Here is a 21001-nt window from a genome sequence, read left to right on the forward strand (position 1 = left end):
CTGAACTGGCCCTTTTTATTTCGAACAAAGTACGTCTATGAGTCATCCTATTCACAGGATGTTTTTCCTAAGGTACTGATTGTAATCGAGACAGAATTCTCACTTTGGTAGCCGAGTTACTCAATCAGATAGTATAGGGCGTCGAAAACATGCGGTCATTGTTGGTTTTATCACCGTTAGGGCATCGGTTAGCGCTCAAACTAATGTATATAACATAATTAAAAAATGTTCAAATTCTAAGTCTTAAAATTTTGATTATTAAATATGTCCGTTGCGTATCTATATCACTTTAGTAGTATAATGATGTGATAAATAATGAAAACAAATGTGTAACATCACTGAAAAAATAGAATTTTCAAAACAAAAATATGTTAAAAATAAAATAAAAAATGAAATTTATTAATAAAAATAAATTCTTTACAAATTTCTTTAAACAAAAAGTTCTCTCCGGCGGGGAATCGAACCCCGGTCTCCCGCGTGACAGGCGGGGATACTGACCACTATACTACCGAAGACGTACGTAGAGTTGCGAAATTATTGAACATAACCATAACGAAGTCGTTGAATTGTGAACTCGATTTAGATAGATCTGTAAGTACTACGAACAAAAAGTATAGGCTCATATTTTAGGAACAATAAAGTTTATTTTTGCAATTCACGCATGACTTCGTCAACGTCATACCTACTTTTCTGAACGAATCGCTAAGTTTCGAATATCGATTATATTGGGTGAATTGTAAGCATACGAGTGTACATTACACACTTAAATCACGCCTTTATCCCTTAGGGATAGACAGAGCCAACAGCCTATTTTTCAATTCTGAAGCAGAAAATGCGTAATAAACCTATTGCCAACCAATAATTCAATTCACTATAAGTGCCTGCTTTCTTATGAACAGTCGCGATTTAAAGTTCTCAAGATAAGATTTTAAAGGATATATGTATCTGCGTCCCATGTATGTACTTACTGTTTTTATGAAATGTTAAAAAAACTGCCTGTATCAATCTACTAGCTGTGCCGCGAGGCTTCACTCCCGTGGGAATTTCAGAATGAAAATTTACTTATTATGTTACTCCAGGTTAAATTCTACCCGTCCACCAAAATTTATCAAAATCAGTCTAGTACATTATATGTGAAAAAGTAACGTACATACATCTACACATCATCAAACTTTCGTATGAATAAGATTAGAAAGAATTAGGATTAGTAGGTTTTATTAAGACTTTCTGATTTTTTGCAACAGTTTTTACAACTTTACAATTCTTTAACCATACTAGGTATAGGCTATTACTTTTAATACCAAAGGGACCAAAGTACCTATGAAACTTACCTTAATGTAATAAAAAAATCTTAGGAATGAAAAGAAAATTACAAAAGTTTACTTGAAATGCACTATATTTCATTTTCAGAGTTGCAATGTAATATTACAAAGAGTTAAATAAGTACAATGTATAATATAATTATCGCAACATAAGAAAATATTCGTAAGAAAATAGATTTTTTAAAAGTACTTTATGTGCATACAATCCACATGTGCGATACCAAAACCAAACGACGGCGACCACGATTAAATATCGATAAAATAATATCGATATCGATATGTGACGATAAGTTACATTGGGGGAAAAATACAGGTTACCCGCCTTGAAGTTTTTATGAAAAGAAAACATTGTTTTTTTTTGCAAGTTAATACAATTTCGAGGAATGTTAAAGTTTTTGTCAAATCAAAACAACATTTTAATATTATTATATCGTGAGTCGATTTAAAAAATAAAAACGTATACTGTAACTGCAAAGTTGTGTTACTGGCTTAAAACTTGGAATATATATTTATTTGTTTGTTGAACTGAAAAAATAAGGTGTGGTCACCGCCTACCGCTGACTAGACGAAAAACCAACAGCACTTAATTTTCAAGAGACAAAATTGGGTAAGTATGTTTGTAATATTATGTATTTTTTTTTAATATTTTCTAGTTTACCGCAAACAAATAATTCAATGGTGTAGTAATTCTACATAGCAGTTTCAATCAGAAAATTGTATTTAATTTTAAATTCATATATTAGGTTGGTATGCCTTATTTTTGTAATTAATTAATTTTGTCGAAACCTACACAATTTTTAATCAAAATTGTCTGACATGTTTTGTCTTTTACTGGTTATTTATTTTAACTCAACTTTGTCTCCTACCGTATTTATAAACCATAAATATGTTAATTTTTTATTGACCTAACAAAATAAATCAATCATTTTCATTTAGCTTGTATAATTTGCCTTTTCAATAGCATTGATAAATAGCAAGAAATTGACAACAAAAAAAAAAAACTAAATGAACATGATTGAATAAAAAAAAAAGAAATATTTCAGTAAATACGCAAGATTACAATAGTTATTTATTCTGTACATTTTATAGGTTATGTATGGCAGGACCGAGTCTGAATGACGGACTAATTTTAATTACAAAATGTTCTGTACAGTAAAATTGTTACAAACATGAATATAAAGTTCTTTACTGGAAGGTAACTATTGCTTATTGATTGCAAATAGATATACATGCTTCAAAACTATGTTCAATCCTTACATTTTACATATAAATATGCAATATTATTTAAACGTACATATGACAAAAAAAATCCTCAGTAAACATTACTTATACTTAAGTATTTTTTTATAGTAAACTACAAAATACGAAAAGACAAGGTAACCCATACAAATGAAACACTAAAATTAACATATTTTACAAAAAGGCACAAATAATTTAAGTACCTATACTTACTATAATTTGTAATGTTATATTTAGACATTATCCGAAGATTTTCAATTTTAATGTTACACATTTAAAAAAGTTATTTTATTCATATTTAATCTTATATTTAACATATTAAATTACTTAAAAGTCATTTCATTTCATGAAATTACAAACGACCGTGTAACCAAAATATTGAACACCATTTAGAAATTTCGTTAGAAAATGACACGTTTCAGAAATGTATTAAAAATAGGAGCTTTAAATATATTTCACACCTTATTCATATATACCCAAAACCCTTTATTGTAAAGCCAGCTACAATATTTTTGGCACACTACTAAAATACTAAATTCGTTTAGTCTACATATTTCTTAGCATATCTAGTCTTTTTTATCTATGTACATAGGAACAACAGTAAGTATTCGTGCTGTTATGTACTTAAAAATATGTACATAATATATTTACACATATGGACAAGTCGGGACATGTAATTATCTTGTAATTACTAATTTTTTCACATAGTATTTCCTATTTATAATAAATACACTGTGAAAGTTTAGGGGTTAAAATGCGCACGTAACGAACCTTTTTTATTTCGGACATTTCGAATCATTTTACAATGATCTGTGGTCACCGAGCGACTGACTGTAACACGATTCTACGTACCAGATAAAATAAAGGTACATTACGTACGCGTTAAATACCTGTAGTATTTATAAATAGTAAATTATCATCTGTTTCAGAGAAAGTCGTAACATATTAGAGCACTGTTATTTTTTTATAGTAAACTTTAAAACAGTTTCATATTTTTTTAAGACGGCTTACCATTTTCGCTTTTTTAGCAATAAATTTGACATACATAAAGTACGTATTCCATCGCGTATGATAAAAACCAATATAACATTTGTGCAAACATCACATAGGAATTTTTCTAACGGCAAAAACCAAACACTGTAATGGAAAAATTCTCAGTAAACATTGTGAGTAAAAACAGTGGATTTTTGATACGAGTAGTTTATATCAATGGTTTAAATAGAAACCAAGTGGTTAACGTCGTAAAACTGAGAACAATGAAGACATTTATCAATTCTTGATTTTCGACTTTACTATATTTCGGACCATTTTGATATTTCAATTATTATCGCATTCATAATAAGATCTTTTTTTTTATATTGAATGAATTTTACAATATTATTTAAATATCATCTTTGAATCTTGCCATGTTTATATCTGCCTTGTTTTTATTCAGAGAAAAAGTAAAATACAACTCTACTATATAGTACTTAAAGTCCTCTTTCTTATACAGTTTGCGTATAATCTAACATTTTCCCTCGCGACATGAAGTTAAAACTTAAGCCATTTTAAGGCAGCCGTTTTTCATTAACAACTTCACTGATACCCTTCATTTCTATCGTTACATCTACTTGTCTCTTCTCCCTGACATAACTAGCAGAATTCGGCAAAATTTCTTCGAAGACATCAAGACTTATCAATTCCCAACATCGCAGACACTAGCCAAGGCCGCTCGGTCAATGCTGGCGTACTCCTTCCCCGACCTGGGCCGGGCGGCGTGGCGGTCTGCGGACACGTCGCACGAGCTGAACGAAGACACTGACAGGGACTCCATGTAGTCAGACGTGTCAGAGGCTCCGCTGGAGGTGCTCTTGTTGGTGAGGTGGCTGTGACGAGCGGTGATGTCTGCTTCCACTGAAATGAAGAGTTGTCGATTAAGTCAGTCGTTTATTATCTTTATTGCCCAAAAATATTGTGATAGTATGAGTACTCTTAGCTGAACAAGATACTACAATTGAAATATCTAATTGATGTACCAAATCAAGGAAATTTTTGAGGGCTTTATACAACAAAAACTTAAAGTCACGGATAAACGTTCCAATATATACGCTAACGCCAATCTCTCCTCTCCAATGAAGAGATTGCATTAGCGATAAGTCTCTCTCTCTCATCTCATCATCATCATCGTCATCCCTGTCTGTTTTGAATGTTTTAATGTTATGGTGCGATAAAGAGTTTTATCTATCTATCTATATATTGGTTAACTACTCGAATTACGGGAAATGTAAATATCAGTTGTATTTGGTAAAATATATACTTACAATGATTCTTCTTCCGCCTCGTCAATGTATCGACGTCACACGAATTGGATTTGGCCAATGCCGTCACCTCTTCGAAATGGAACGTCAGATTCTTCAAAGGATCAGACGAATTGGAAAAATTCATATGTACTGGTGTCATTGACTTCCTCATTTGTTTATTGCACTTCATATGTTTCTTCGTCGATTTTGCGTTCGTTATCGGCATTTCGAAGTCTGTGAAGTCACCCTTGTGGTGTTTCAGTGATCCAGTCGACACCCCGGAGTCGTTGGAACTTGAAGAGTCCCGATTCTTATCGGATTTACTCGGCACACTCGAAGATCGCCTAATTTTGACTGCGTCGCGAAATCGAGTGATAAAGATGTTCTCGCTCTTCGATTCGGGGACTTTGAATGCCTTATCCGATGGCTCGATAATTTCTAAAGGTTTAAATAGGTTTCCTTCGTTTATCCTTTCACTTTTAGGTGCTTTCCTGAGCACAGTCGGCGTTAAACATATTTGATTATGAATACCGAAGTCGTCATCGTGTCTTTTGGTAAAATCAGCTGAACTGGATCTCCTCGTACTAATTGTACTGATTGTGTCTGAATGTTGCGTTGGATCTGACACGTGACTTATTCGACTAACATTGTCGGAGTAATTCTTGTTGCTATTACTCGAACTGCTAGTTTCTAAAGGATCCATTTGCATATAGTTCGTGTGGTCATTACAGCACTCCGTCGAAGGATGAACTGTATTTGTCGTTGCTGTGGAAATGTCATCATCGTGTTCAGGGATATCTTCTAAAGCATCTAGCTCCTCTTGACTGAACCCTGCACTCCTTAAAATTTGCATAGAACTCTCGAACTTTTCCAGTGTAGTCGAGATATCTACATTAGCATAATTCCCGTAATCTACTTGTGGTTTTTTGGTAATAGGGGTAACATTAACATAATTTGAATGTGATTCTACAGTAACATCATTATTATTAACACTAGTATCACATGCATTGTTATTTTCAATTGTTTGGTTGTCTTCAGTTTTGGCTTCGGTCAAATGTGAACAATTACATGATTGACCATTTAGAAGACATTTCAGTTTCTTTGGTGTATCATAAAGGCTTGCAGGATTGTTGCTATCGACAGGATGCTCCTGTAAAGAAAAGAAAATGTTCTTCAATAATATATAATGAAGAAAAACAAAACAACTCTTTCGGGATTTCTTCAAATAAGAAAGCCTTCTCTGATACATAAGTCATAAACAGTTTAAGTTATCGGGAAAATGTAACATTTGGATTTCAAGACAGTTTCCAAAGTTTTTATATTTTGTATAAATTCTCTCTCTTTTTTCTTAAATATCGCACAAATTTTCGTTACACGAATAAGTTTATCAACTTACCTGTATTAGCGGCATCGGTGTCTTCGGGACGTCGTAATTCTCATACGGTCCGCTGAAAGGCTTCTTCCTACAACAGCAAGGTTTTGGTTGCTGCCAACATTGACAGGCTGCCCCAGTTTTCACAGGAATCGTGGGCGTACAGCACGCTACTGGGCTTGCTCTTTTGGAGTCGAAACTCTTGTCCAAAACGCAAGAACTCCTTGGGACACTGTATTCGGAAGCACTGCCACTTGATCTGGAGTATATCGAGGCTCTGTCTGAGTCCGATCGCTTCTCCATTATGTTGTCCATTGTCCAAACTGGGGACATGATTGATCCAGGCGTGTGACAGGTCGACGATCTGCAATTGTAACTCGTGTTAAGAAGAGTTGTATTTGATTATGTTTTGTTACTGGTTGTAAAATTACGAGTACTAATAAAATTTATCTTGACAGATTAGATATGTTTTATCTATAATCTTCAAAATATTTATGTATCAGGTTTTTGTTCTCTTATGTAATGGAATAATTATTTTTTTTAAAAGATTATATTTTAGTATATCCATTCCTGATTTTTTTAATTCCTGAGCTAGGATGAGTAGATAATTACGAGTATAAAATTAATCACTCGTGGTAGATGCAACTAAATAAGCACTGAATGTAAGGGTGTTGGTGATGTCTTGAACCCTAAAGAGAGTTCAAAGCAGTATTTCTGAATCATATTCGTACAATTCAAAAATACTACTGGAACCACTTCGCAACAAGAAATTTACTTCTAAAAATTCAACATACCTAGTCAAATGACTGATTTTGCCAATGCAACTTGAACACCTAGGAAGTGACGTGGGTCTCCTGAACTTCTCTTCTCCGTTGCTGTCCAGGCTTGCGTCCAGGTCTGAGAGGCAGTGCATGGTCTGGCTCGCGGGGCCGGCCCAGGACGGAGACACGGACCTCATGGACGAGTGGAAACAGTCATCCATACAGGAACTCGTGTCGGAGAAACGTTTTTCGAGGACTGGGGAAGGTAATTTATTTGCATGATTTACCTACTTAAATTAGGGTAGTTTTTTTTTTGTTGTGGTATTGACAAAAAATATGTATTTGACTTACAAGGCAGAGAAATGTTTGTCGAAATTATGTTTCAGTTTCCAAAAAAAGGGTATGAATCAATTAAACAGACAAGGTTACATTTTAAGACATTAATTTGAAAGAATTTTTAAATACTAGTTTTATCGTCATAAATATAGTTGAACCTATCTGGGAGTGTCTGCCGTGTCGAAAATATATTGATACATCTCTTTTCGGGAAATTTATTCCACAAATTTGTTAATTTGTTTGGTGCCGTGTGGTTCCCGGCACCAATGAAAAAAATAATAGGACCACTCTTTCCCATGGATGTCGTAAAAGGCGACTAAGGGATAGTCTTACAAACTTGGGATTCTTCTTTAGGCGATGGGCTAACAACCTGTCACTATTTGAATCTCAATTCTATCATAAAGGCAAATAGCTGAACGTGGCCATTCAGTCTTTTAAGACTGTTGGCTCTGTCTACCCCGCAAGGGATATAGACGTGACCATATGTATGCATGTATGTAATTTGTTAAAAAAATATGTATACCTCTATCTAGATTTTTGAATATACCAATCATTAAGATGACCAATTAAGCACATATATATATCGTGGTTACTACTACGATATATTTAAGGTTACTACCTTGTCCATTTTCTTTGAATCCAGCCTCCCAAATAGTGTTGCCAGTTGTTATAGTATATTTACAACCTTTTCATTAATTCGCAGTTACATTAATGTATTCCTAAACAAGTTAAACTGAACATTTCAAGTCGAAGGCTGTTCAATAAATGGCCAGTTATTTCGTAGTTAGAATTATTAATAGAATATTAAGTTCATTGGGCAAAGTTACTTGTGAATTGAGTTATGAATTTACGCGGGATTAATCAGGGTCCCTTGGGAGCGGACTTTGCATAATTAAAACAATTAGTGAACTTTCTGACTTAATTATTTTTTTGGCACAAATAAATTGTCTTTCACTCACGACTGTTGTCATTTCGAAACTTGATATAGCAACAAGAGGCTGTTCGCTAGATTGTTAAATTGTCAGCATATAAATTGAGCCAAAATGGCGGCAACTAATAGTGTCATTGGTCATATGTTATAGATTAGGCAGGTCATGCATGATGTCTGATTTAAGAAAGACGTCGTTGAACTCGTCTTTTATCCGAGCGCACGTAAATTGCTTTTTGTTGCAAAGAACAGGTTTCAGCTCGCAACACGCACATTTGTGGCAATTAAACTTTGCCACAAAAGTGCCGTGTGGTTCCCGGCACCATTAGAAAAGAGAATAGGACCACTCCATCTCTTTCCCATGGATGTCGCAAAACGCGACTAAGGGATAGGCTTATAAACTTGGGCATCTTCTTTTAGGCGATGGGCTAGCAATCTGTCACTATTTAAATCTCAATTCTAACACTAAGCCAAACAGCTGAGCGCGGCCTATCAGTCTTCAAGACTGGTGGCCCTGTCTACCCCGCTATGGATAAAGACGTGATTAAATGTATATATATATATGTAAACTTTGCACCTAAAAAACTTTGACTTTGAATCGGGACTTGCTGCTAAAAATTTATAGTAACTCACCAGAACCACTCCTGGAAGCTATGCTGAGCCTGGACTGGGCATCGTGGCTGTACACGTTTAGAAGGTCGGTGAGCTCCCTGCCCCCCTCCGCCGCGAACACGAATAGGCCTTCGCCCTTGCCGCAGCGGGAGCCACCTTCCACGCAGAACCGCTTGTCGACCATGCCATAGCGTCTGAGGAAGAAAATTTTAGATTAGGATTTGAGAAATATTGTATATTTATATATATACAAACATATAGTGGCGTGTGGCTCCCGGCACCAATACATAAAAGAATAGGACCACTTCATCTCTTTCTCATGGATGTCGTAAAAGACGACTAAGGGATAGGCTTACAAAATTGGGATTCTGTTTTAGGCGATAGAATAGCAACCTGTCACTATTTGAATCTCAATTCTATCGTTAGGTAAGCCAAATAGCTGAACGTGGCCATTCAGACTTTTCAAGACTGTTGGCTCTGTCTACCCCGCAAGGGATATAGACGTGACGATATGTATGTATGTATACAAACATATACACTCAGGTCTTCATCCGTCACGGGGTAGTCAGTGCCAACAGTCTTGGCAAGACCTCAGCTGTATCAGATATAGCTTTACGATTCGGATTTTAATGGAATTGAGATTCAAATAGTAACAGGTTGCCCATTGTCAGTAGAATCACAATAATTACACCAAATTAATTAAGGACGTCCTGGTAACGGGTCAGGTCAAGAGTACCCGAAACCGCAGAGCTTGCAAGAAGAGAGTTATGAATGTGGATGATGCGAAGGAAGTATGCGGAGATCGTGGCAAGTGGAAAGATTTAGTCTCTGCCTACCTCTCCGGGAAAGAGGCGTGATGTTATGTATGTATGTATGATTTAATTTCTAAAACCTTCTCCTAACAAGTGTAACAAACACTTCCCTAAAAACCACAACGAAATCGGTACAGCGAAACACGAGATAATCGCGGACAAACATATATAGAGGTCAGACTGAGAACCATCTTTTTTTTTTAAGGCGGTTATAAATAATATGATAACATATAACGTAGACGAAAGTAGCTAACAAATTGTTTGATTGTTGAAAACTAAACTAATAATAACAGCTTTATAAACTTGAACATGACGATTTCAGACCACCCGCATCTCGTGTGCTCTAATTAATTGAAAACGATAATTGTTTCTGATGAAGTTTGATGTGTGAAGTTCATATGTTGAATGTATGATTGATGATGTTTTCGAAATTGTTAAGTTAAATGTGGAAGTCAGTCAGATTGGGAGCTAACTGTAATTTGAGATGTCTTCCGAATAAAAGGATAGCTGGTTGAATTATCTATGAATGAATAATCTATAAAGCTGAACAAATTTTTCTTTATAATAGATTTTTAAGGAAAAAATAGTGTCAAAGTGACAGTCTACTTTAGTTTAAACGCGGCGACTTTAATCCACAATTGATTAGAAAAATTGATATGTGTTTGTACGTTGGAATTATGTAAGTAATTTGAGGTGCATACATACATATGGTCTCGTCTATATCCCTTGCGGGGTAGACAGAGCCAGCAGTCTTGAAAAGACAGAATGGCCACGTTCAGCTATTTGGCTTAATGATAGAATTGAGATTCAAATAGTGACAGGTTGTTAGCCCATCGCCTTAAAAAAGAATCCCAAGTTTGTAAGCTTATCCTTAGTAACAACAACAATACGAGTAACAATATAAGAGCAATTCCCGATAATAAGACTTTAAATCAAATTCAAGATTTATTCTTGATCCCTGAAATTCTTGGAACTAAATAAGACGTCTCCTGTCTGTGTAAATCTGGAGTTAGATTGAAAATTATTTGACCACAGAGGAATTTCATTTGTCGCGACTGGAAATTTCACAGATTCCAGATATTCCCGCCTGGATTCCGCAGAATTACTTAGTTAACAATATCTGGATGACGTAGAGATATATATTTAGGAGCATTTGTATAATTGTATGCCTTCTGTAATATAGATATATAGTAGAGTATGCTCTAGTCTCTTCCCACGTAAATTGTAAGATAAAATGTTTTATTGATGCACCCCTAGACCATATAAGGAACCTACATGTAAAATATCAAATACCCAGCAATTAGTCAGTCAATCAGTCGGTGTTCTCTCGGATTTTAACTTCCATGTCTTGTAAGTAGATACATACATATAATCACGTCTATATCCCTTGCGGCGTAGACAGAGCCGACATACTTAAAAATACTGATTCAGCTGTTTGGCTTAATGTTAGAATTGAGATTCAAATACAGCTTGCTAGCCTGTCGCCTAAAAGAAGAATCCCAAGTTTAGAAGTAATTTGTTGAGAAGAATTCCAAATAGACTTTAAAACGAATTACTTTTCACATCTAGAACTCGACATCTGTGTAAATGGAGCACAGACTGTAGTCTCGACTATTTTGGTTCGACGTCTCGTAGGGTTGCCCTATCTCTGTATTCCTGCCTTAATTGCGGGTAGTGTTACATTGGAAAATGCCCGGACTCTATAATAATGAGGCTAGAGTATTTTTATTTACTTAAAAGTTAAAAAGTTATGTAAATAATTAGGGTTCATTATTTGTATTCAGTCAATATATTTATAACAAGATTAGAAGCAGTGGTTTGTTACATAGTTCGTTAAAAATGTCTGTGACATCAGAAATCAGATATCTTAAACTATCTCCGTTCCGAAATTCACTGAATTGGGATGTTTAGACACGTGATAGACATTTTTTTTTTAATTTACAATTGGATTTAGAATGCCTGTTTTGTTTATAGGATAGATCTAAGTATAGGTATAGGTCCACAACAAAGGGTCGTGTTGTCTGAAACAAGTAAGTTCACAAGAAACAGTTTCAAGAAAAGGCGTAGTATAGTTTATGAGAATGGTTATCATACAAATATCCCTTTCGGGGCAGACAGAGCTTGAAAGGTCTTGAAAGTCTTGTCAAGTCAAGTCTTGAAAGAGTTTGTCGTGTGAAAAGATTGAAAGGCCACGCCAAGCGGCTCTCTAATAGAATTGAGATTAAAATACAGACACGTTGCAAAAAAAGTACAAAAGCAAAAAGGTGAGAATGTCATATCTCATATTATGTTCAGAAAGAGATATTTCACACAATAGGTGAAATTGCTACAAAATCTAAATAAAAAAAAAAACTCACAAAGCAAACGAAATAACTCTATTCGCTATACAAAACGCGGGCTACTGTTTAAATGCAAATGGCTGGCGTTTATGCAAAATTTCGTCGAAAACAATAAATAACTGGGTGACCGTTTGTGACTTCCTCTATGATGATTTAGTCCACATTTAACTAGGCGCTTGTATAAAATATAGAGAGTACAGGGGGAAACTTCATAATATTATGTATTTCTGGCAAGACAATAATTTTTCTCCCAAAAAAAGTTCTAGTAGGTATTAAGTTGTTGATTTTATAAGAATAAAAATAGCTGTAATTACGGCTAATTTTAACCAACCAACAAAAATATATATATTTTTTATAAGTAACTATTAGTGTTTCTATGGAACTAAGAATAAGAAATAAAATGTTTTAATAGCAATATTTAGTATGTTCCAAAACAATTATCAATTTATGGCTTATCTTTTGATGAAAGTTCTGCTTAACTTTGGAATAATCTCCCCCAAGATACGAGATCTACCCTTAACCTTAGTTCTTTTAAAACACTGACCAAAAGATTGTATTCATCTAACATTTAAGTCTACTTATATTTATGTAAGTTTATATGTATGTTTATTATTAATAAGTTTGTAATTAATTGGTTATCGTAACGTATTCTCAATGCTTTTAATGTGCGCTGCCTCTTCGATTCTGTATTTTCCTTTATATTTTGGTTGACTGGAAGAAATCCCGATTGGGCATTGTACACATTCTTCTAAATCCAATGACTGTTTTCTATTTTTTGTTTATTTTTTTTATGTGCAATAAAGAGTTTATAGACAAACAAGAATTCTGTTCTACCTATATTTTGAGCGAGTGCATTCAAACGCATCCTCTATGCAAGATGCGCCGTGCATACGTGACCTGCGCGCTAACCACGAAAACCCGACTAAATTCAAACGCTCCACTGCACCCTATTATATTTGCATTTCCATTCGCCTCTTTAATTTCGACATGTGTATTTTAAAATGCTCAGCTTTTCGAGCCGTTTTCATTCAGTCATTTTAATCTCATTTTAGGAATGTTCAGTTTGTGCGATATTCTTTCTTATTTGATTGTAAATGCTTACTAGTGTTTCTGTTAGCGAAGAAAGGACAAACAAGAAAAGAACAGAAAGCCGTGTGGTTCCTGGTACCAATACTAAATAGGATAGGACCACTCCATCTCTTTCCCATGGATGTCGTGAAAGGCGACTGAGGAATAGGTTTACAAACTAGGGATTTTTTTTTAGGCGATGGGCTGGCGACCTGTCACTGTTTGAATCTCAATTCTATCATTGGGCCAAGTAGATGAGCGTGGTCATTCAGTCTTCAAAACTGTTGGCTCTGTCTACCCCGCAATGGATATAGACGTGACTATGTGCATGTATGTAGCCACCGTTCTGGTCATAAAATTAATTTATTTTATTACCAAGACACACGGCTGTTTGCCACACTCTTTAAAGTTTTATGTGGAAATAAAAATGGTTTCTCTCAAGTTTCAAGAGCGGAAACACCTCTTGTTTTGAAGTCGGGTCTGAGGCACGCGGCTGCGATCGTCGCAAAGATTTAGATTTTATTGGAGACCATAAACTAAAGAGATTCAACAGTGTTCTGATGGAATTACATAGATACGTGAAAGTTGTAGAAGGCGACTTAGTCACAAAAGTTATAGAAGGCCATATGTTTGGGTAGTTATTTATTATGCATCACTGGATGTAGTGAGTGATAAAAATAACGTTTTTAAAAATATATAATACATACATATACATACGGTCACGTCTTTATCCCTTGCGGGGTAGACAGAGCCAACAGTCTTGAAAAGCCTGAATGGCCACGTTCAGCTATTTAGCGTAATGATAGAATTGAGATTCAAATAGTGACAGGTTGCTAACCCATCGCCTAAAAAAGAATCCCAAGTTTGTAAGCCTATCCCTTAGTCGCCTTTTACGACATCCATGGGAAAGAGATGAAGTGGTCCTTTTCTTTTTTGTATTTATTGGTGCCCAGGAACCACACGGCAAAAATATATAATGTAAAGTTTAATCTGAGTAAACCGTTAAGGCATGTTTTGCTTTTAATGAAAAACTACTGTGAAACGCAACATTGAAATGAATTGTTGTATCTTCCTACCCCTCCGAGAAAGAAGCGTGATATTATATGTATATTTATATTCTGTTTAACGATCCAGCTAACGATTCAGAATTAATAAATTATTATTGTAAGCATGCATGAAAGCAGTCAATATGATATTGTTTTTTACAATATAAAGTATTATTTATGGGAAGAAAACTCATTTTACACCTTAGTGTGCAAAGTAATTTGATCATGAGATTTATGGGGTTCGCATGGCTAGGCTTCATATGTAAAATAAAATGTTCATTTACCCATAAAATTTCATATTTTATAGCGTCGTGTCTATATTTCTTGCCATCTATGGCTCCAATGGCACTATAAAAGCCTTTTGTTATGCAGGCATCTCTCTTAGGGCTAATTCAGTTGATAGCTGTATTTTATTTGGGTATTTATTTAGAAGCTAGTTAACTTAATGAGATTTTAAGTTGCAGTGTTGCCATTTTATTATAGATTCTTTCCAGATTAGAAACATTTTGACTATGTATAAATAATTGTCAGTTTCGTATGGTTACTTTAATTTAGGATACCTCTCACAACACAATTTGTTCCCTGTAAATTTATTTTTAACTAGGATAACAACCATGACCCAAGCAAGATAAGGTTTCCCTGTTCACAAGGTACGTAGGTCAGACGAAAAGATAAGTATATACACAAATTTCTACGTCTTTATTCGTTACCCGAAACCGCCGAGCTTGCATGAAGAGAGTTATGAATGTGGATGAAGCGAAGGAAGTATGCACAGATCGTGGCAAGTGGAAAGAGGTAGTCTCTGCCTACCCCTTCGGGAAAGAGGCGTGATTTTATGTATGTATTATTCGTTACGGGGTGGGAGAACAGTCTCAAAAAGACTGATATCCCACGTTGAGCTGGATGCTCTAATGATGAAATTGAGACTTAAAATAATCATCGCTTCCTGATATTACCAGAACTGACTTACTCCTTTCGAGCATAAGGTATCTGTTCAAATTCCGTGTGGTTCCCGGCACCAATAGAAAAAAGAATAGGACCACTGTATCTCTTTCCCGTGGATGTCGTAAAAGGCGACTAAGGGTTAGGCTTATAAACTTGGTATATATCTCTTAGGCGATGGGCTATACAAAAGCAACCTGTCACTATTTGAATCTCAATTCTATCATTAAGCCAAACAGCTGAACATGGCTTAACAGTCTTTTGAACACAGTTCAACCCTGTCTATCCCGCAAGCGATATAAACGTGATTATATGTATGTAGGTAGAGGACAAACTCAACGAGTTTTTCGTAATTATTTTAGGCGTGTGTATATTGCAAAATGTTCCATAAGAATGTGAAATGAAAACGTTTTGATGGAAGTTAATAAAAGATAAGAAATACAGGGTCGTATTAAGAGAGAAAGATTTTATTTATATATATTTTTTTGTAATATAATACTTTAACCTGCCAAGTCGCGAACGAAGTGTTTCATTCCATCATGACGTTTGTAACTTAAATAATATTTTTATATTTATTTGTTTGTAATATGTTTAATGCACAGAAATTAACACAGTTAATAATATGACATATCGTCTATTGATATGCCAGGGAACGGGTTTTGGCAGGAGAACAATATAACATCAACTTCTCCAAAGGGCGTCTACGTGTTGGATTTATATCCCCACCCAAGCCTCTCAAAAATCCGAGGTGTATAGAGCAGTAACATATAAATAATAATAGTACATTGCTATAAAAGAAAAAAAAAATGTTATTCACGTTTTTTACCTGTTAAAATTGGTTAAAAATTACGTTAATCTTATGGCATACATTTCATTGCAAGCTGGTGGAAGCCGCGGTCGTACTCTAGTGTGTAATAAAAACGTTATTGAACGTCACTTGAGAACAAGACAAATAAAGAAGGATAGGCATCGTCTGACGGCGTCAGATATCTGGCGCCCGGAGTGCATAAACGGTGCATTCATGCGACGAATCTATTGGGGAGTACATATACACACACATATATAATCACGAGTTACGAGTACATATACACACACACATAAAATAACGTTTATATCTCTTGCACGGTAGACAGAGCCAACAGTCTTGGAAAGACTACGACTAGAGTTACGAGTACTTTATTAAATACGAGCTTTCAACCGTAGTTTCGCTTGTATGGGTCGTTAATCAAAAATATTTTTACACAATGTGTGTGTGTGTGTGTGTGTAATTTCAAATCAAAAGATCGGAAAATAAACATGCGTAAAAATGACTAGAAATATTTCATCACACTAATAAAATCGAATACGTCGTCAGAGCGTCGGTGGTAGAATCGCTAAGGTGTTTGGTTAAAACGCATTAAAGGCACCGGTTCGAATCCCACCGCGGTTATATACCAATGACTATTTTCAAAGTTATGTACATTAGTTAGTATACCAACCGATGCTCTTACGGGGAGACAAAACATCGTGAGTAAAACTGCACATTCACGCATCTGGATGTGTGATCATATCATCCAGTAGGGGTTAGGTTCCCCTGCAATGGTTACGGAGGTTATAAGTTCAAAATCGTACTTTTTTGGGTATAAAAATATAAACGCTCAATATAAAATTTCGGATCACAAAGTCTACATCTTTTTTGATAATTAATTTTAACTATACTATATTTTTCAACCGTTGAAAACTATAATGTTTAATTAACATTATTTTTATAACAAAAAATCCTGAACAGTATAAGATTTTTTTTTAAATTCTGCTGTTTGATAACCATTGTTTCCCTAAATAAATTGGTAAAACAATTTTCCCTAAAGCCGACCCTGTGTTTTTGCCCTTTCCATTAAAAATATAGGGTAATATCAAAGGAGCCCTAGGCGAGGTACCGGATGAACAGACCTTATGTTTTCAAACAAGGATTCAATAACCTTTTTTATATTTCGGCCTCAATTTCTATTTCTAGTTGAAATGATGTTACATATATTAACGTCTATATCCCTTGCGGGGTAGACGTAGACAAAAATCTGAAAGGCCACATTCAGCTGCATGGCCTAGTGATTGAATTGAAATAGTGACAGCTAATTTAAGCTAGCTAGGTTGCTACAAGAAGAATCTCAAATTGATTAGCCATTCCCTTAATCGCGTTTTACGACATCCATGGAAATAAAATGAAGTGGTCCTATTCTAATAAAATGCCGGGAACTACATGACTTTAATGTCCGCCCGTCTGTCTGTCTAGTACTTAAAAATATGCCTTTTTTTAAAGTCAATACAATCAGCCATGTACCATGATGAGGAATTATTTTTACCAGAGATTTCTTAGCAAAGCTGGTTACTTGTCAAATAAATTAGACACTTCTTCGGTCTCCATCTTCATCAGATTGATTACTGGTGTTAAAACTGGCAAATTATACAAACAAGCGCCCCCCTTTAACGGAAAGCCACTTATTTATAAGGGGTCTCGTGAGCTGGGTCAGAATTAAAGTAAGGACAGATGTACCTACGTATGCATCCAGTGAATTTGCACTACAAAAGCGTTAAAAAAAACAATAAGTGTGAATAACACTTCAGCCTCGATTACAATACCTATAGCCACGTCTATATCCCTTGCGGGGCAGACAGAGCCAACAGTCTTGAAAAATTTGCAAGGCCATATGTTTACACAAGGGTGTGCAGCATCGGTTGTCTTAACGGCATGTGGCAAAAATATACTTTTGCATTTATCCATCAACTAGCTGTGCCCGCGACTTCGTCCGGGTGGAATAGTTATTTTTGGCATCATTGAAACCCTTAAAGGAAGAATAATTTTTCCCGTTTTTTTTTACATTTTCCATCATTTCTTTGCTCCTTATAGTTGTAATGTGATGTTATATAGCCTAAAGCCTTCGTCGATAAATAGACCATTCAACGTAAAAAGATTTTTCAAATCGAATCAGTAATTCTTGAGATTAGCGCATTCGAACAAACAAACTCTTCAGCTTTAAAAAATTAGTAAAGATGAATCTTAAAAATGGCGGTTTAAATATTAACATGAGAAAGTATGATGCATTTCTTGAGCGCATACACATATGTTCTTTCGTTATTTTGTGTGCTCGGTATTAGACAGGCGACTGGAACGCATAAGTTAAGCAACTTAGCTTCGGATCTGTTAATCTCCGACAACAGTGATTACTTAACTTGCTTCAACTTGCTAAGTCTTATTGTCAGGAGCATGTGATCCTAAATCCTAAGATACGTTGCAAAACCTCTAAGTATAATTATGGTCGTTTCTTAACTTGAAAAAAATGATAATTTTTTCGCGGTAGATGTACTATACTTAATATAAATAGAATGCTGCCTATTAAGAGAACCACGAAGTTTACGGTAGAATTGGACCGCTCCATTGTCTTGCGGCAGACGTAGAAGGAGACTTAAATCTTTAACAAGTCTGTGTAACAGAACTTTTTACAGGGGAACTGATAAATACTTTTATAAAAAAAACCTTGTCAAGTAAAAACGTACCTACTTATCAATTTATGTAACGTATACCCTTACAGGATAGGCAGGGCCAATAATCACGAGACATAATAATTAATAACACAAACACAGAAATCTGTGGACATATTTATACGGATAGTAAGTAAAACATTTGACTCACGTAGACAAAGAGAGTTACATATAAAGTATAACAATAGACCAACTCGAAGAAAACGCACAATCTGAATTCCCAAAATTCTGGGAACTCAAACAATTTGCCAAACTCAGGGTGGCGGAGTTTATTTGATCGCTTCTGCTTAGCACCGAGAATACACCCAACAAACTAAACACATTAGTAATAGATTCCTGTTCGTGCTGATGTGAATGGGGTATCTTGGGGATGTGAGTCAATAAAATTATATTAGAATTTAACCTATGTTTGCGTGAATCGAGATAGGTCTTAATATCTATACTTAAAAAAAAATAAAGCTGAAGAGTTTGTTTGTTTGTTTGAACGCGGTAATTTCAGGAACTTCTACTCGAATTCAAAAATTCTTTTTGTGTCGAATAAACCATTTATCGAGGAAGGCTTTAGGCTATATAACATCACGTTGCAACTTTTAGGAGCGAAGAAATAATGGAAAATGTGAAGAAAAATACGGGGTAAATTATTCCTCCTTGAGGGCTTTAATGATGCCCAAAATAACTATACCACGCGGACGAAGTCGGGGGCACAGCTAGTTAAAAACTAAAATTATAACTGAGGTTGCAAAAAAATATTGTTAACTAGTTTTTCATTATAAATTCCGTTTCGATTCCCCATTTTTGAATGATTACCGAAATGAAAGCTGACTGTTCTTAAACATTTGTTGGATAAAAAAGGATGAATCTGGTTTCATCATTAAACTTACAGAGGCTCACACAAACAATGTAAGTAAGTTTATATCTTAATTATTATGTACACAAGCCAATGCCTTTCTTTACACTTTCCTGTCGTGGGCCTGCTGGAAGAAATTTCTCTAGAAATAAGTAGAGCCCTTGTACAGAATTTCTCTTTATTTTATGTTTTTTTCCTTATTCTCCTTGTTGTAAAATAAATAAAATAAAACATAGCAAACATCATGGATAAGATAAATACTAATTGAAATTAACCAGAAGTAAAACATGAATAAATTAGACGCAATGCTCTGTGCGTCATGCCTCCGAATAATTTAATTCTGCGCAGTCATGTTAATACATCAACATTTGGGGATGCCTTAAGTACATACATACATATTATCACGTCTATATCCCTTACGGGGTAGACACCTTCAGTCATATATGTTTTATATTATATAGGATTACTTTTGGTTGAACATACATACATATGGTCACGTCTATATCCCTTGCGGGGTAGACAGAGCTAAAAGCCTTGAAAAGACTGAAAGGCCACGTTCAGCTATTTGGCTTAATGATAGAATTGAGATTCAAATAGTGACAGGTTGCTAGCCCATCGCCTAAAAAAGAATCCCAAGTTTGTAAACCTATCCCTTAGTCGCCTTTAATGATATCCATGGTAAAGAGATGGAGTGGTCCTATTCTTTTTTGTATTGGTGCCGGGAACCACAAGGCACTATAAAAATTTAATATATTCTGTGGTATTAGAATGATACATCTTACGTACGACTGTACGTACTACTACGTGTTTTAATAAAGAGTTAAAACACATAATAATCCTGAGAATAATCCTGTATTTATTAAAGACATATTCAGTTATATGAAATGATATGACGAAAATAATATTAAGTCTAATCGCAGACTTACGTAATGAACTCACAAAAATTAATAAATAAAAAGAAATATTAATCAATACAAAACGTTTAGATGTGGCCAGTAATAAAATTGGATGTTAACATAAATACGAAGTTTATAGACGTTTCATCGAAATAAAATTATTTATAGGAACTTGTACGGCTTTAGACAAACAACTTTGTTTATGTTGCAATATTTTTTGATCAAATTTGTTGTCAGGAAGAGGGCGACTAAGGGAATTAAGGGAATAGGCGTACATTAAAAGCGTGCGCTTGCATATTGGCAAATAAAAACATAGTGTATGTCAACTGTTTTTTTTAACTGTGCAGATTGTAAAAGGGAAAGGGTAATAAACTTCTCAGTGTCTTTATTGATTGTTGGCTCTGTCTACCCGTAAAGTATAGAGATGTGATTAAATGTATATATTTACAATAACTTCTCCGTTTCGTATGTATCTAAGATAAATATATAAAATAAATTTATCATTGGAAATTTGTCAAGAACATTGGGACAAATGTCAGAGTGAAAAACGAAGCAGTCATTTTAAAAATGGCGAATGTTTAATAAAGACACTCGAGGGGTTAATTACCAGGAAAAAAGATAGAACACGGTTGATGTACATTGAAACGTGAAATTATTATTCGATTTGAATATGTTATGACTTTTTC

The 21001-nt window shown here is 34.9% G+C and overlaps 1 protein-coding gene and 1 non-coding gene across 2 annotated transcripts in view; both read right to left on the bottom strand.

The window, feature by feature from the left end:
- Window positions 1-443: 443 nt before the first annotated feature.
- Trnad-guc (transfer RNA aspartic acid (anticodon GUC)) lies at window positions 444-515 on the bottom strand. The gene has a single exon. It is a non-coding gene; the product is annotated as a tRNA-Asp (tRNA).
- Window positions 516-1361: 846 nt separating this feature from the next.
- LOC106138830 (uncharacterized) overlaps window positions 1362-21001 on the bottom strand; it is a 154055-nt gene continuing 134415 nt past the window's right edge. Inside the window, exons 6-10 of the mRNA XM_013340113.2 lie at window positions 8871-9043; window positions 7007-7229; window positions 6237-6576; window positions 4862-5990; window positions 1362-4454 (exon numbers count right to left, since the gene is read on the bottom strand). Coding sequence (XP_013195567.1) covers window positions 4237-4454; window positions 4862-5990; window positions 6237-6576; window positions 7007-7229; window positions 8871-9043 — 2083 coding nt within the window. The 3' untranslated portion in view covers window positions 1362-4236. The remainder of the gene's footprint in view (window positions 4455-4861; window positions 5991-6236; window positions 6577-7006; window positions 7230-8870; window positions 9044-21001) is intronic.

This window comes from Amyelois transitella, chromosome 17 (assembly GCF_032362555.1).
Source record: "Amyelois transitella isolate CPQ chromosome 17, ilAmyTran1.1, whole genome shotgun sequence".
NCBI lineage: Eukaryota > Metazoa > Arthropoda > Insecta > Lepidoptera > Pyralidae > Amyelois > Amyelois transitella.